Source organism: Phyllobates terribilis, unplaced genomic scaffold (assembly GCF_046119375.1).
Source record: "Phyllobates terribilis strain yellow unplaced genomic scaffold, ASM4611937v1 Scaffold_8__6_contigs__length_399053987, whole genome shotgun sequence".
Taxonomy (NCBI): Eukaryota; Metazoa; Chordata; class Amphibia; order Anura; family Dendrobatidae; genus Phyllobates; species Phyllobates terribilis.
The window spans coordinates 328,049,652-328,064,408 of NW_027362768.1; the positions used below are offsets into that span (position 1 = coordinate 328,049,652).

The 14,757-nt window shown below is 44.5% G+C and overlaps 1 protein-coding gene across 1 annotated transcript; it reads right to left on the bottom strand.

The window, feature by feature from the left end:
- Window positions 1-23: 23 nt before the first annotated feature.
- Window positions 24-14,722, bottom strand: PDHB (pyruvate dehydrogenase E1 subunit beta). Its single transcript, XM_073644637.1, has 10 exons — window positions 14,577-14,722; window positions 14,450-14,509; window positions 10,700-10,807; window positions 8,129-8,191; window positions 5,643-5,678; window positions 5,278-5,563; window positions 5,091-5,201; window positions 4,340-4,431; window positions 1,697-1,838; window positions 24-722 (listed from the first exon to the last, which is right to left on the bottom strand). Exons 1-10 carry the CDS (start codon window positions 14,610-14,612, stop codon window positions 574-576), a joined length of 1,083 nt encoding a protein of 360 aa, XP_073500738.1. The 5' UTR covers window positions 14,613-14,722; the 3' UTR covers window positions 24-573.
- Between the last annotated feature and the right edge of the window lie 35 nt (window positions 14,723-14,757).

Sequence of the window (14,757 nt, forward strand, 5' to 3'; positions counted from 1 at the left end):
AAAAACAGAACCCACCCCAAAACTAAATAAATTCCAGATTTTATTTGTATACAAAGCAACATTGTACATGTTCTCATAGTCACAGCGTGTGGACCTCTGAGTTCATACAGACGTATGGGTTATTTCTAATAAATATTGTCTGTGCTGTAACATGTCTCCCATATATGATGAACTTGGTGGAGTGTCTTAAAGTGACTGCATATGCTAAGACATCTAGTACAGATTATCCAGTGTCTTGAAGGGTTGGCCTACGCCGATCTCTTCCCTCTCAGTAGTCACATCCCCACTTACTAGGTGGGACGTCTGTGTGATCGCCAGGTATCGTGCCCGGATCCTAGTCTAATGAACAGGACAGGTGCACGATACCTGCTGATAGTGCAGAAGTCATTGGCACTACCTGATGCAGAGGTGAGTGGCGCTGGCCAACCCCTTTAAGTCACTTCCCCCCCAAACATAAAATATATTTGCACGTTTAAAAAAAAAAAAAAAAGTACCCAGAAGACAATATGGAGGTACTGATGCTAGACCCATGGATTAGACATGTTACCTCTTTGCTGTAAGATGCCCGGATACCTAAATAACATTAAGGGTCTTTTTAACAGCAAATATGATGTCCTTCACTTGTGGTATGCAGTTATCTTCTAATATCTTGGCATAGGGCATGGGAACATCCGCACCGGTGACACGGAATACGGGAGCATCCAGGTAATTGAACGCAGGTCCTGTGGGAGACAAAAAAAAAATAATTATCCATGTATTCCTAAATGTATGGTGCCGAGATGTACATAGATGTGTCTATAAGACAATCCCTGACACCCTTCAGAGAGACCATCTTGTAGATACCTTCTTAAAGGACTTGTCCTAAGGGGGTTTAACACTATCAACTTGACACCAGCACCCCTATCATGCACATGGGATACTATAATGAGCATCTCCCTTAACCAGCTCTATCTGGTGACAAAGTCCTTTTAAAGGATGAAAAAAGCTTAAAAAAAAAAAAATGGAGTTCAATGTCTTGTAAAAAATCCCCGAGTGTCCCTGATTCAGATACTTTTTTCTGTTTTGCACTGCATCGCTCCATTGCAGAGATTTTCACATTTGTTGGTTTTGGAGCTCAGTATGTGAAATCTCCGCTTGTAGACCAACAGGACATTTCTTCATCTCTGGAGGCGTCTGCTTTCACCCCTCCCTCCCAAGACTGCTAGATCAGTTGCAGAGTTGTGATTGGCAGTGTCTGAGAAAGCGGTGAAAAAGCACACCCTGAGAAAAGTCTCTGAAGCAAAAGCCACAACCAGTGATTTCACATACTGCGCTCTAAAAGCAACAAATGTGAATATCCCAGCAAAGGAGCGATGCATCGCAAAACGGAAAAAAGCATCAGAATTATGGGAGCTCAGGGATTTTTTTTTTTTTTTTTACAAGGTATTTAACTGAAAATGTTTAGCTAGTTACAGATCCTCTCTAAAGAGGGGGTAAGAATTCTCCATTTTGGGGAGCTACTCAGTATTAGAAAGTTCCCTCTACAACAACCTGCTGTTTAGACCCCAGCAATAAACAGTTATCGGATTATTTTTCCAGGAGCGCCACCTCAGGCAAAATGAAGCATTACACGGCTCCCTGTCAGCAACAGATATGATTTGTAGGTGCGGTTTCCTTCACAGACAAATAAAAATCTCTAACAACATGGGTTCCTTACCTTCCATGATCTTCGCGCAGATTTCCGCTCCAACTCCAAATTGTGGCCAGCCGCCTTCTACAGTCACTAGATGGTTTGTCTTCACAACGCTGGCTTCGATGGTTTCAGTGTCCATTGGCCGGATGGTGCGCAAATTGATAACCTTTATAAAAACACGTGAGTTTAATCCGTTGACAATTTGAAAATACACGATTGTTATAGGGAACCTGACAGGACGATTGTACTAAAGAAAATAATAGTCATGTTGTAAGGCTCATAGAACAACAATGAAATAGATAGCCCTCTTGTAGTAAAATGGTTTTTTTTGTGATTCTGACTACATCTCAGTGTGCTGTGGTTCCTGTATGGTCCACAGTCGGATGATAGCTGATAACTCCCAACATCTAAAGGCCCCGTCACACTAAGCGATGCAGCAGCGATCCCGACAACGATACGACCTGTCAGGGATCGTTGCTGCATCGCTAATACATCGCTGGTGAGCTGTCAAACAGGCAGGCTCACCAGCGATGAGGGGAGCAGCGACATCGTGGAAAGAATCGTTCCACGATGTCCTGCTCCCGTTACCAGCCTGCTGCAAGCAGGAGCAGGCTGGTAACTATGGTAAACATCGGGTTACTAAGTGCGCGTGTGCCCCTAGTAACCCGCTGTTTACCATGGATACCACTCTGCTACCGTGCGCTGGAGCCTCCGCTCACAGTAGCAGAGTGGTATCTATGGTAAACAGCGGGTTACTAAGTGCGCGCGTGCCCCTAGTAACCCGATGTTTACCATGGTTACCAGCCTGATCGTTGGTCCCGCTGGTCACACACAACGATGTGTGCTGGCCAGCGGGAGGCCAACGACCAAAAAATGGTCCAGGACACTTTGCAACGATCAGCGACCTCACAGCAGGGGCCTGATCGTTGCAAAGTGTCACACATAGCGACATCGCTGGTGAGGTCGCTGGTGAGTCACCAAAACCGTGACACAGCAGCGATCTCGCTAGCGATATCGCTTAGTGTGACGGGGCCTTTACTCTGACCTGACATTACAATTGATCATTGCATTCATGTACTGCCGGTGTTTCTGGCGCTGCATTCATGTACTGCCAGTGTTTCTGGCGCTGCATTCATGTACTGCCAGTGTTTCTGGCGCTGCATTCATGTACTGCCAGTGTTTCTGGCGCTGCATTCATGTACTGCCAGTGTTTCTGGCGCTGCATTCATGTACTGCCAGTGTTTCTGGCGCTGCATTCATGTACTGCCAGTGTTTCTGGCGCTGCATTCATGTACTGCCAGTGTTTCTGGCGCTGCATTCATGTACTGCCAGTGTTTCTGGCGCTGCATTCATGTACTGCCAGTGTTTCTGGCGCTGCATTCATGTACTGCCAGTGTTTCTGGCGCTGCATTCATGTACTGCCAGTGTTTCTGGCGCTGCATTCATGTACTGCCAGTGTTTCTGGCGCTGCATTCATGTACTGCCAGTGTTTCTGGCGCTGCATTCATGTACTGCCAGTGTTTCTGGCGCTGCATTCATGTACTGCCAGTGTTTCTGGCGCTGCATTCATGTACTGCCAGTGTTTCTGGCGCTGCATTCATGTACTGCCAGTGTTTCTGGCGCTGCATTCATGTACTGCCAGTGTTTCTGGCGCTGCATTCATGTACTGCCAGTGTTTCTGGCGCTGCATTCATGTACTGCCAGTGTTTCTGGCGCTGCATTCATGTACTGCCAGTGTTTCTGGCGCTGCATTCATGTACTGCCAGTGTTTCTGGCGCTGCATTCATGTACTGCCAGTGTTTCTGGCGCTGCATTCATGTACTGCCAGTGTTTCTGGCGCTGCATTCATGTACTGCCAGTGTTTCTGGCGCTGCATTCATGTACTGCCAGTGTTTCTGGCGCTGCATTCATGTACTGCCAGTGTTTCTGGCGCTGCATTCATGTACTGCCAGTGTTTCTGGCGCTGCATTCATGTACTGCCAGTGTTTCTGGCGCTGCATTCATGTACTGCCAGTGTTTCTGGCGCTGCATTCATGTACTGCCAGTGTTTCTGGCGCTGCATTCATGTACTGCCAGTGTTTCTGGCGCTGCATTCATGTACTGCCAGTGTTTCTGGCGCTGCATTCATGTACTGCCAGTGTTTCTGGCGCTGCATTCATGTAGCAATCCATAACGTGTTTCATGGCTGCGTTAAAACTTAAAGTGTCAAAACTTAGAGATTATGAGGAGAATTTGGAGTGTTTATTTTTATTTTAGAAGAACTCTCCAAATCATACTCAAAATGTGGTTTTGGTGATGTATTAATGCACTGATGGGGGCTCTGGTCATGTATTCATGCAACCACCCCTTTTAAAAAAAATTTGCAGCCCTTGGGAATAGTGCAGTGTGGACCTTGGACCAAAAAAAATGTTGTGTAGCCCTGTTCTAAGGCCTATACAGCCAGACCACTAGCTTTGTAAAATTGTCATGACAATTTTAAGCGTGTTAACTTGGAAGCAGCTGGGTAGCAGTTACAACATATGGACGGCAGGGAGTACTCTTAAAACAGTCAAAGTGAAATTAATAGTGGGATAAAGTCATATCTACATAAGTGATATTCCTTGGAGAACTTTAGAGCACATTATTATAATATATACAATTACCAATCGTCATGATTAAACCATTTACCTCGCAATCGATTCCCTCCTTGGACAGCACGTTGGCAGCCTCTAAACAATGTCCCACAGATCGTGAATGGGAGACTAGAGTAATCTGATTACCTGTATGGGGAAAGAGGAGTAAGGTTACTCATTATACATGTTCATAAAACCTAAACCGCAAAAGTCTAAATGAGGGAAGAGTCAGAAATATTACTTTGTGTTGGGACAATCAAAATAGTATCTGAAGTCTAAAGGCAGAAAAGATCGAAACGGAGCTCCACATGAGCCATATCCATCTGCTCCTCTGTAAGGCCACGGCTCCACTATCAGTATTTTTTCTCAGGAGTGGGAGCCAAAACCAGGTGAGGAACAATCAGAGAAAAAGTATAATAGAAACAAGTCACTAATTCTGCATTTATCACCCACTCCTGGTTTTGGCTCCCACTCCTGAGAAAAAAATACTGATCCGATAGTGGGGCCGTGACCTTAAGGTCCTCATACACGTTAGATAAGTCGACTAAACCCGGCGTTTTCAGTGGGATTATCTGACCAGAGAAGGATCCAACTGTTTGAGTTTCAACACTTGATCCTCTTATTCGGCGGTGAGATAAGCAGCTGCCAGAGGAACTTGGCAGCGGCTGTCTCATAGATGACACAAATGCTCAGTCGATCCAGGCATTCCTGTGTATGGGGGTCTCAGGGGAGACAGCTGATGTGTATGGACCGCTTTAGTTTTTCATGAACATAAGGTAAAGACATGAAACACAATATGATCTTACCTTGTCGCTCTATCTTTGCCTTTCCAATAGGAATAACAAAGTCTTTAGACTGAACTTCATCAGATAGTTCAAAGGGGACGCCGTACATCAGCTCGTTCTCCAGTACAACCACTGAAAGTTATAGGAACGGGTCAGCATGGAAACAATACAAAACAGCAGAATAATGGCAGATTGTTAGAAAACTCGCCTGGGTTATTATCTCGGATGGCAGCTTTCATAAGACCTCTAGCGTCCTCAGCGTTCCAGGGGCTCACCACCTTCAGTCCAGGGCAGTGTCCGTACCAGGCCGCAAAGCATTGGGAGTGCTGGGCCGCGACACCAGCCGATGCGCCATTGGGCCCCCGGAACACGATGGGGACAGGCACCAGGCCCGCCGACATGTAATAGGTCTTAGCAGCAGAGTTAATGACTTGATCGATGGCTTGCATGGAGAAGTTGAAAGTCATGAACTCACAGATTGGCCTCAACCCGGCCTGTTATACATAGAATATTAATTATATATACACATACACGGTCATGTACAGTATGTTGGCACAAAGGTCATCCACTTACCATAGCAGCACCAACAGCAATCCCAGCAAATCCCATCTAAACATGGTGAAAAAAAATTATACATTTTATCAGCCCTTTTCAATCAATCAATCTTAACACAACACATTAAGGACAAAAATTGTTTTTAGAACAAGAGAAATCATTAAAATATTATTATCGTCATAATCATCAGGCAGAGAAGAGTAGGATCTGCATTTACCTGTCCTTTCACCCAAAACCAGAGTAAAAGCACAGTCTTGCTCCTCTTATGCCCCCTCAACCAATTGACCCATAAAAGGATATTCCAATTTATTTATTTTTTCTCCCCTTCTTCCAAGAGCCATAACTTTTTTATTTTTCTGTCAATATACCCACCTGAGGGCTTGTTTTCTTGAGGGACGAGTTGTACTTTTGTATGACACCATTTATTTTTATTATCATGTGATGCACTGGAGAGCGGGGAAAAAACTCCAAGTGCGTTGAAATTGCAAAAAAAAAAAAAAAGTGCAATTTCACAATAGTTTCTTTTCTTCTTATTTATTTACAATGTTCACTATACGGTAAAACAGACCTGGCAATAGGGTTCTCCAGGTCAGTACGAGTACGCAGATACCAAACATTGTGTTTTATTTCCCCCCATTTAATTAATTGGTTAAAAAAAAAAAACACACCTATTGGAAATTTATGAAAAAAAAATAATTTTTGTTCATAATTTCCAAGATTTGTAATGTTTTTGTTTTTTTGGGATCTGTGGATGGGTAAAGGCCTATTTTTGGTGCCCTGAGCTGACATTTTTTATTGGTACCATTTTGGGGTAGATAAGAGGTTTTGATTGCCTCACAGAGGTCAAATATGTCCAAGAACGGGCCCTGATTTTCTCTAAAAATTGTCACTCAATTCCTATTGGCCGGTTCCTTCTATCAGCACTATAGGAGCTGGAACGTCCTTTCCCCTCACTTCCCAGCATGCACTGCACTTGCCATTATCCAATATCTTGCATTCCCTAAACTCAAAGCCCACCTCTCCTCAGTATGCAGTTCAACAGGTCAGGAGAGCAGGAGCAGAGGCACAAAGCCCCGACCCTCCCTCTCCCTGTAATCCTGGCGTCTCTGCTGCTAGAGACGGATTACACTTGACAGCAGGTTACACAATAGGGAGACACTTATCGACCAGCACAATGTGATTTGCTTAAACTGAAAACATCACTTTGGGTCTTTGCACATCATAAGGGCGTACGTTTATAGAAATGACAGGCACCATCAAGTCTCCGGAGTGCACACGTTAAAAGTGTAAGGCTATGTGCCCACGATGCAGAAATGCTCCGGATTTTTCCTGAGCGTTTCTGCATCTCCCTGGCAGAAAAAACGCATGTGGATTGTACATGTGGATTGTACATGAGTTTTTCATGCCAGGGACATGTGGATGTGAAGCGTTCTTCACTTGCATTTCCACTTGCGGGTTGACAAGCGCTTTCCAAGCGATTTTAGCATCACTTGGAAAGTGCTTGACAACTTGGTCACACTATATAAATCCATGCAAACGGCATATATAGTGTGACCGAGAGAATGTCAAAAAATAAAAAATAAATCTATACTTACCTTCCGATGGCCCCCGCAGTCTTGCTTCACCGTCCCGGCTGCCGGCAGATCGCGTTACACTGAAGGACCTGCTGACGTCAGCGTCGCGTGACCCGTCACATGACTATGACGTCAGCGCAGGTCCTTCAGTTCATCGCGAACTGCCGGCATGCGAGGAGGAGCACATCGGAGGCCGCCAGAAGGTAAGTATATATTTATTTATTTATTTATTTTTTTTTACAGTTTTCTATGGTACCCGAGTCCGGAGGAGAGTCTCCTCTTCTCTAGACCTGGGTACCATCCGCACATTGGAACGCATGGATTGCGCATCTACATATACAGTGATGCGTAATCCATGCGGTTTAATGCAAGTCAATGGCGGCGAAAACGCAGCACTTCCGCAAAATAATTTGGTAGTGCTGCGTTTTTTTCCGCAATGATAATCCTCAGCGGACATTTCCGCAGCATGTGCACAGCACATGCGGATCATCATTTGGGGACATGGCAGGCCTTCTACCAAGCGTTTTTTAAGCGTTTCTACAGCGTTTTTGCAGCTGCGGAAAAGCTTAAAAAACGCATCGTGGGCACACAGCCCAGTTGGCTCACACGTAACTTTATGTAAATGTGGATAATTCTTGCAGAAAATATCTGCAACTAACCTGCCGAATGTGAACATACCCTTATAGGAGGTTCATTAAAGTAAATCTTTACTCCAGGCAATATTAGGGTATATTCTCACACACACTAGATTTGTGTTTGCAGCAATTTCAGTCTTGCGTCTGGAAACTTAAGACAATTCCACGCAAATCAGAAGTTTCCTATAAATGCAGGTACATTCTTAATGATAATTCATCGAGCACTTATATTTTTGGGGTTCAGAGACAACCAATGTCTGATGACATTGCTTCCATCGTCATAGAAGCCGCATACCTCCGATATAGGGGTGTCCATGATCCTTTTATCGCCGTACTTTTTCCAAAGACCTCTGCTGATCTGAAAAACAGATATGGGAGAAACAGTCAGAAACGGACGAAGCAGCATGACAACAAGACAAGAGCCGGCTTCATGGCTCCTAGTCTATAGGAGAGTTTGTCGTGTCACACCGGTCCATAACCAATGATTTGTTGGGCATCCCCCAACATTGTGAAATGGCCTCAATCTTTACGCATGGTCACAAAGACCCATCCACCACACACACCAACATAGACAAATCTTCAATAGTTTCCTTCCCTACTTTTTCTTAGATCTCTGCAGTGTGCTGTTCTTCTGTTATACCTCCTGATCATAGTGTCCAAAAATACTGAGGACACTAAGAATTGTGTTGGCCGGGCAAAAATAATATTTCTCCATGGTCTTGGAGATGTAAAAAAAAAAAAAATTTATTTTAGGTACCTTTCTGCAAGTCATCTTTTAGTGTGTGTGCGTAATGTAAAATTACATACATACATATTCAGAGGAACATATGAAACATTGTCCGTTTTCAGATCTGAATTTCTATTATTGGCAACTCAAATAAAATAAGAACAAAAAAAAAAAAAAAGGTAACAATAATAATATATTTTAAGAAGGCCCAACTCAGTTTCCCAAGTAATCTTTGACACTGCCCTGCCAATCTCTTTATACATACCCATTGAGTTCTGTGGACAAGTCTCAACCTCAAAAAAAATTAAATAGGGTATGTGACTTCTCGGGAGAGGAGTGCTGCTTAGGATGCAACATCGTACTCCAAAATTGCATTATGCTTGATATGTGTAGAAAAATGCACATGTGAACTAACGTTTTCGCTTAAATGGCTCCTTGTGCTATCCATTTTGCACACGGACAGACACAAATTGAACACGTGGTGGTCTTAGGGCTCTTTCAAACGTCAGTATCTCTGATACAAGTGGTGTCCATTTCCCTACGTACTGGAGACACTGACACACGCAAACCCATTCAAATGAATGGCTCTGTGTTCACCTCAGTGTGTTTCTACGGACCGTGTGTCCGTGTGCTCCACACGGAGACAAGTCCATTTTTTTTGTGGATACACGGTCCACAAAACATATCACACGGATGACATCCGTGTGTCTTCAGTGTGACATGGACCAGCGCCTGGGAATCAGCGCTACAGTTGTTCCCAAGTGCCGGGTACTGAACACTGCCCTCATCATGGTTCCCTGCCGGCGCTGCGGTCAGCACCAGCAGGGATCAATGATGAAGGCAGTGTTCAGGAACAGCGCTACCTATAGCGCTGTTTGCCAGGCGCTGTTAAGTATGATCCTGATGCGGCACACGGTTGCCACACACTCGGACATACGGGACACACATATCTCCGGCACCAGAAATATGCGGACGTGTGAAACCGGCCTTATATTGTGTAGGTCCTCCTTGAGCAGCCAGTTCCGCGCTGACCAAATGAGGCAAGGAGTCCACAAAACCTCTATAGGTCTCCTGTTGTATCTGGCACCGAGATGTCAGCAGCAGATTCTTTAAAATGACTGTTCAAACCAATCACAGGAACTCAGTGCACCCTTGGTGTGGCCGAGCAGCAGGGCTGTGGAGTCAGTAAGCCAAACCTCCGACTCCTCAATTTCCATGACTCCGACTCCCTCATACATGGCTCATGTTTAAGTGATAAATCTACTGTAGCACAGATTAATCTCAGCTAAAATCTCTAGACCCTTAGATCAGAAATAGGACATTTCATAACTTTCCCAAATTCTTACGAAAAAATATTCCCCACAAACTGCATTGAACTACTGTACTCAATTTATTATATATTTTAGGAGTCGGTCCATTTTATACCGACTCCACCAAAATGGGCTCCAGCTCCGACTCCACAGCCCTGCCGAGTAGTTCAGTGCACCTTCCCACCTACTTGTTTTCCATCCATCTCTGCCTCCCTCTCCCTTGACTGACAGCTCTGGCTTTGCAATGAGGAAGGACATAGATGGAAAACAGGTAGGTGGGACGATGCACCGAGCTTTGCAATTTGGCTAATCACTGCCTCAAACGCCTGTGCTTGATTTCGTACAGTCAATTGGTGCTGACAGACTCCCTGTTCAAGTTGCAAAGTTGGGACTCCAAGAATAGGACTTACAAGACAATCAGTCAGGAGTAGTCGTGACCTAGAGACTACGTCATCCTCCAATAAAAGATTGTCAGCCTTCATCACACCACAGAAGTGCAGCCTGTTCACACTGAAAGCGTTGGACTCTGAATCTGCTGCTGGCTTGTAGAAGTCAATATGTCTCAATAACATTGTGTGTTAGTTATAAGGAGACATATCCTCATACAATATGGTACACATCGATTCACAGGACCCAGTACATCACCACCTTGGTGATCTGTGGCCGCTCACATATGAGACACAAGGCAACGATGAACCGTCGATGTCAGAAGGAAGGAGACGATTCTCAGGGCTCCCATCCAGCAGTCAGAGATTACGGACTTGACCACTGCACTGGGTCAGAGTTGGTTCACACCAAAAATTAAGAAACACCTTAAATGTGCATGTACCTTGTATGCTCCATCGTACTGAGCGACTTCCTCCCCCAACAGAAACACCTTCTCATCTCGTTCCAGCTCTTCATCTAACGCCTGGTTTATAGCATCTCGCACGGTGACCTACAACAGCAAGAAAAAATAAATAAATTAAAAAAAAAAATGAATGGTGATTTACTGAGCACCAAAACACTGATACAAGCCTTACACCGGGCACCACTTTGTGCCTCGTGTGACATTCTGCATGATCTAGTGGAGCGCGGGCAAAACATCATGGGAAAGAGGAGCGGTGGAGACTCACAACTGTGCTCCAAAACTACACCGAAACCCATCACACCCAGATCGGCTGCAGATTTTCCACACTGCGTTTTTTTGTAGCTTTATCTTAATGCATTTTTTCTTGCCCAAAAAACAATGTAGTCAGATTTTACATGAAAGATATATATTTTTTTTGCTTTGGTGGCTTTCTTTTGGGTCATAAAGTTTGATGGTGGAACCAGTCGTACGGCCATTTCTCCAAAGTGTCCCAGGAGCTGTTTTCCAACATCACAACTCCAGGCTACATGTTCCTCGTGCTACTGTGAGCAGCCTGTCTGGCCTAAATGTAAATATGCTACCATGGTCTGCAGCCTCTCCAGACTTGTCTCCCATCACAAAGTCAATAGAAGCACCTTCTTTTAGATACATGTGCACACAATCAGAAATTTTGTAGGATTCTAATCAGGTGTGTGAGTAACCAATTATACCAAAAACGTGATAATTGTCATTTTCATATGTAGGCTCCAAAACATTAAAGGGAAACAGAAACAGCTGTGATGGAGGCATAAAACTGGATGAACCTCTGATGAGGTTGTGGAAAAGTTTCACGTCACAGACTGAGCACAGCAACAAGACACTAGGAAGTTATACTTCATCAAGGTAAAGATTTCAAAGCAGACTGAGTGCTCAACGAACGTGCTCGGATAAGGTGTTATCAGAGCACGCTCCGCTGCCGAGTAGCTTCGGAGTGCTCGAATACTATGAGTTGCCGCAGCTGGTAAACAGCCGCAACACATGCAGGGATAACCTGTTTGTTAGGCAATCCATGCATGTGGTGCAGCTGTCTAACAACTGAAGACTCGAACATAGTATTCGAGCACGCAAAAGACACTGTTAGCACCCGAACGTGCAAGGATAACACCTTATCCGAGCATGTTCGCTCAACACTATTCTTTGACCCTTTTTGAAAAGGCACCAAGAAATGGGCAACGTTGAGGACTGAAGACACAGTGGTCGGCCAAGGAAACTTAGTGCAGCAACTGAAAAACACATCATGCTTACATCCTATATGTCCAGCAGTACCATCGGCTCAGAACTGGAAGCAACACCAGTGGGACCCGGCTACACCAATCTTCAGAGGAGAAGTTTGACCAGAAATGGTCTTCATGCAGTGGTGAAACTGGAGTCCAATGGGCCCTGGCACAAAATTTGAACCTAGGCTCCCAACATGCAAGTTGGTCAGATGTATGGGCCCTTGTAGCGTCCTAGATCCTATAAAGACATAGGTGTTTGCTCCCCATGTAATAATCTCCCTGATCCTGACCCCTTCTGGGCCCCATACAGTAACACCCCATACCTGTTTTGCAGCTCTTCTCCAACACATTTAAAAAATAAAGGATTCTTCTCACCTTCCTCTACTCCAATGACGTGCGGTATCTTCTACCACACTGCCATGCGCAGCCTATGACGGGCACGCCAACGTCACCTGCTGGCCTCTAATTGGCCTGCAGCGTGTATGGCAGTGCAGGGAGCCGGAGAGTGCGTCCTCAGATTAATGGTGCCCTCAATGCTGAGAAATACAGGCAGATACTTATCCATCATGGGCTACCATAAGGAAGGCGCCTGATTGGCTGCAAATTTATCCTGCAGTAGGACAACGAACGTCATTGCCGTTGGGCGCGTGATCACTGGCTCCCATCAGTCCTCCACCACACGATAGTGAAAACCTGATGGGTTATCGAGGCAGCTGGGGCCTGATGAAGGCCCCAATAACTGACATCTTGGTACTCCTAGGCAGCACAGCCACAGGCAGGCCTCCATAGGGGAGGAGTGATTTCACCATATCCTGCAATGCTGTTGAATGGCAGCAGATAATATAAGCAATCAAATCGCAGTTCAAGTACCCGAGGGGAATAAGAAAAGAAAAAACAAGAAGAAAAACATTCTGAATTATAAAAAAAGATTACCGTACCTTCTCAAAAATTAAAAAAATAAAATAAATAAAGTATTTTAGTATAGTCATGTCCAAGAGTCCAATGAAAAATGTAGTCCGTACGTTAAAGTGAAGAAAAAAAACAAAAAACACAAGTCTGAACGCCAGAATTTTTATTTTTTTGATTTGCCGCATTTCCAAATAAAAAATTAAAACCGCATATATGCTCCAAAAGGGTATCAATAAAAACATCAGCTCATAGCGCAAAACAACAAGCTCTCACCCAGTTTTGTTGCTGAAAAAAAAAAAAAAATAAATAAAAAAAATACGGGTTTCAGAAAATAGCGACACAAAATTAACAAATTTCAAAGTTTTTTAAAAAAAAACTACACAAGTTTGGTAACGCCACGCTCACCCCGACCTGGAGAATCTGGATTCACAGTCAAGGTCACCGCTGCACAGGAAATAAGAAACGGCACTCGGGGAAATAATAAAACACCCAGGTATGACGAGGTGCTGGATGAGACATTCAACTGGCGGGTAATGTATCCTGAATCAACTGGACGAATTTAGCACACAGCACTTTGTCTCTGGGACAAGGGAGTATAAAGGACTTTTGTATCAGCGATTATATGGTATTTTCATTTTTCTGAGTTTATATTGGATAAATGAAGCACACAGGCCTTTCTTTCTCTCTGGGTCAGGGAAGAACTCAGCACTTTTTTGTTACTGACCATTTGGGAAATTAAACTTGGCCATTTATTCTAATTAATTGTGTGCTGGTATAACAGCTCGGTGGCTCAGTAGTTAGCACTGTAGCCTTGCAGCACTGGGGTCCTGGGTTCAAATCCCACCAAGGACAACATCTGCAAGGAGTCTGTATGTTCTCCCCGTGTTTGCGTGGGGTACCTCTGGGTTCTCTGGTTTCCTCCCACACTCCAAACACATACTGATAGGGAATGTAGATTGTGAGCCCCAATGGGGACAGTGATGATAATGTATGTAAAGCGCTGTGGAATTAATGGCGCTATATAAGTGAGTAAAATAAACAAATAACAGAATAGTAGACAGTTGGTTTATATGCTGCTATCATGGATTACTACAATAATTGTCACCATTTGATCCACTTTAGAAGTAATTAAAGACGCTGCGTGTGACAATACCATCTACAGATATATTTATATTAAGTCTCAGAGCAATACCCTAATTACAGTCTATTTCCTTGTACTACAACAGTCTTAGTTGTGTTACCGTATTATTGTTTTTTGATTTATTACTAGATTTGCTTCTGTAGACACTGCAGTTCCAGTTGTGTGCTTTGCGTAATACAGTGTTAACTATTATATGGGATACATTCCCCACCACCTTACATGGTATCTTGGGATTGCTGTATATTGATATATCTGTTTATTTATCTGTCAGATTTTAAAGGCATCTGTGCAATATAGATCTATACTAAGGGTGAGGGGGCAATACTGAAGGGGCTACACTGGGGGGCAGCACGCACACGGACATACAGGATCCACAGTCACACCTGCACCAGTCACTGTCAGTCAGGGCAGGGGGCTCCTCACCTGGAGGGCGGCGGGGGAGCTCCTGTGGAATTCTCTCCTTAGGATCACGGCTACATGGCTCTGTGGAGACACGGAGAGCGTTAATACCCGTCACACCCAGCCCCCCACATCCCTGCTCCCTCCTCACCTTCCCCTCACAGAGTAGTCTCCTCAGCGCCGCCATCTTTCCTCTGCCCTCTGACAAGACGTCGCCCTTCGCCTGAGACCTCCAATCAGAGCACGGTAATGACCGTCTCTTCGTCAGGTGACCACATTAGACCAATCAGAAGTCAGAAAGGGTACAACGCCTCTATCGTGCCTTCGCTTTA

Coding starts and splice junctions, on each gene's coding strand:
- PDHB (XM_073644637.1), bottom strand. CDS start 14,612: ATGGCGGCGCTGAGGAGACTACTCTGTGAGGGGAAG. Junction 14,510..14,576: donor GACTACTCTGTGAGGGGAAG/GTGAGGAGGGAG, acceptor GTGTCTCCACAG/AGCCATGTAGCCGTGATCCT. Junction 1,839..4,339: donor AGGAGGGAATCGATTGCGAG/GTAAATGGTTTA, acceptor GTTTTTATAAAG/GTTATCAATTTGCGCACCAT.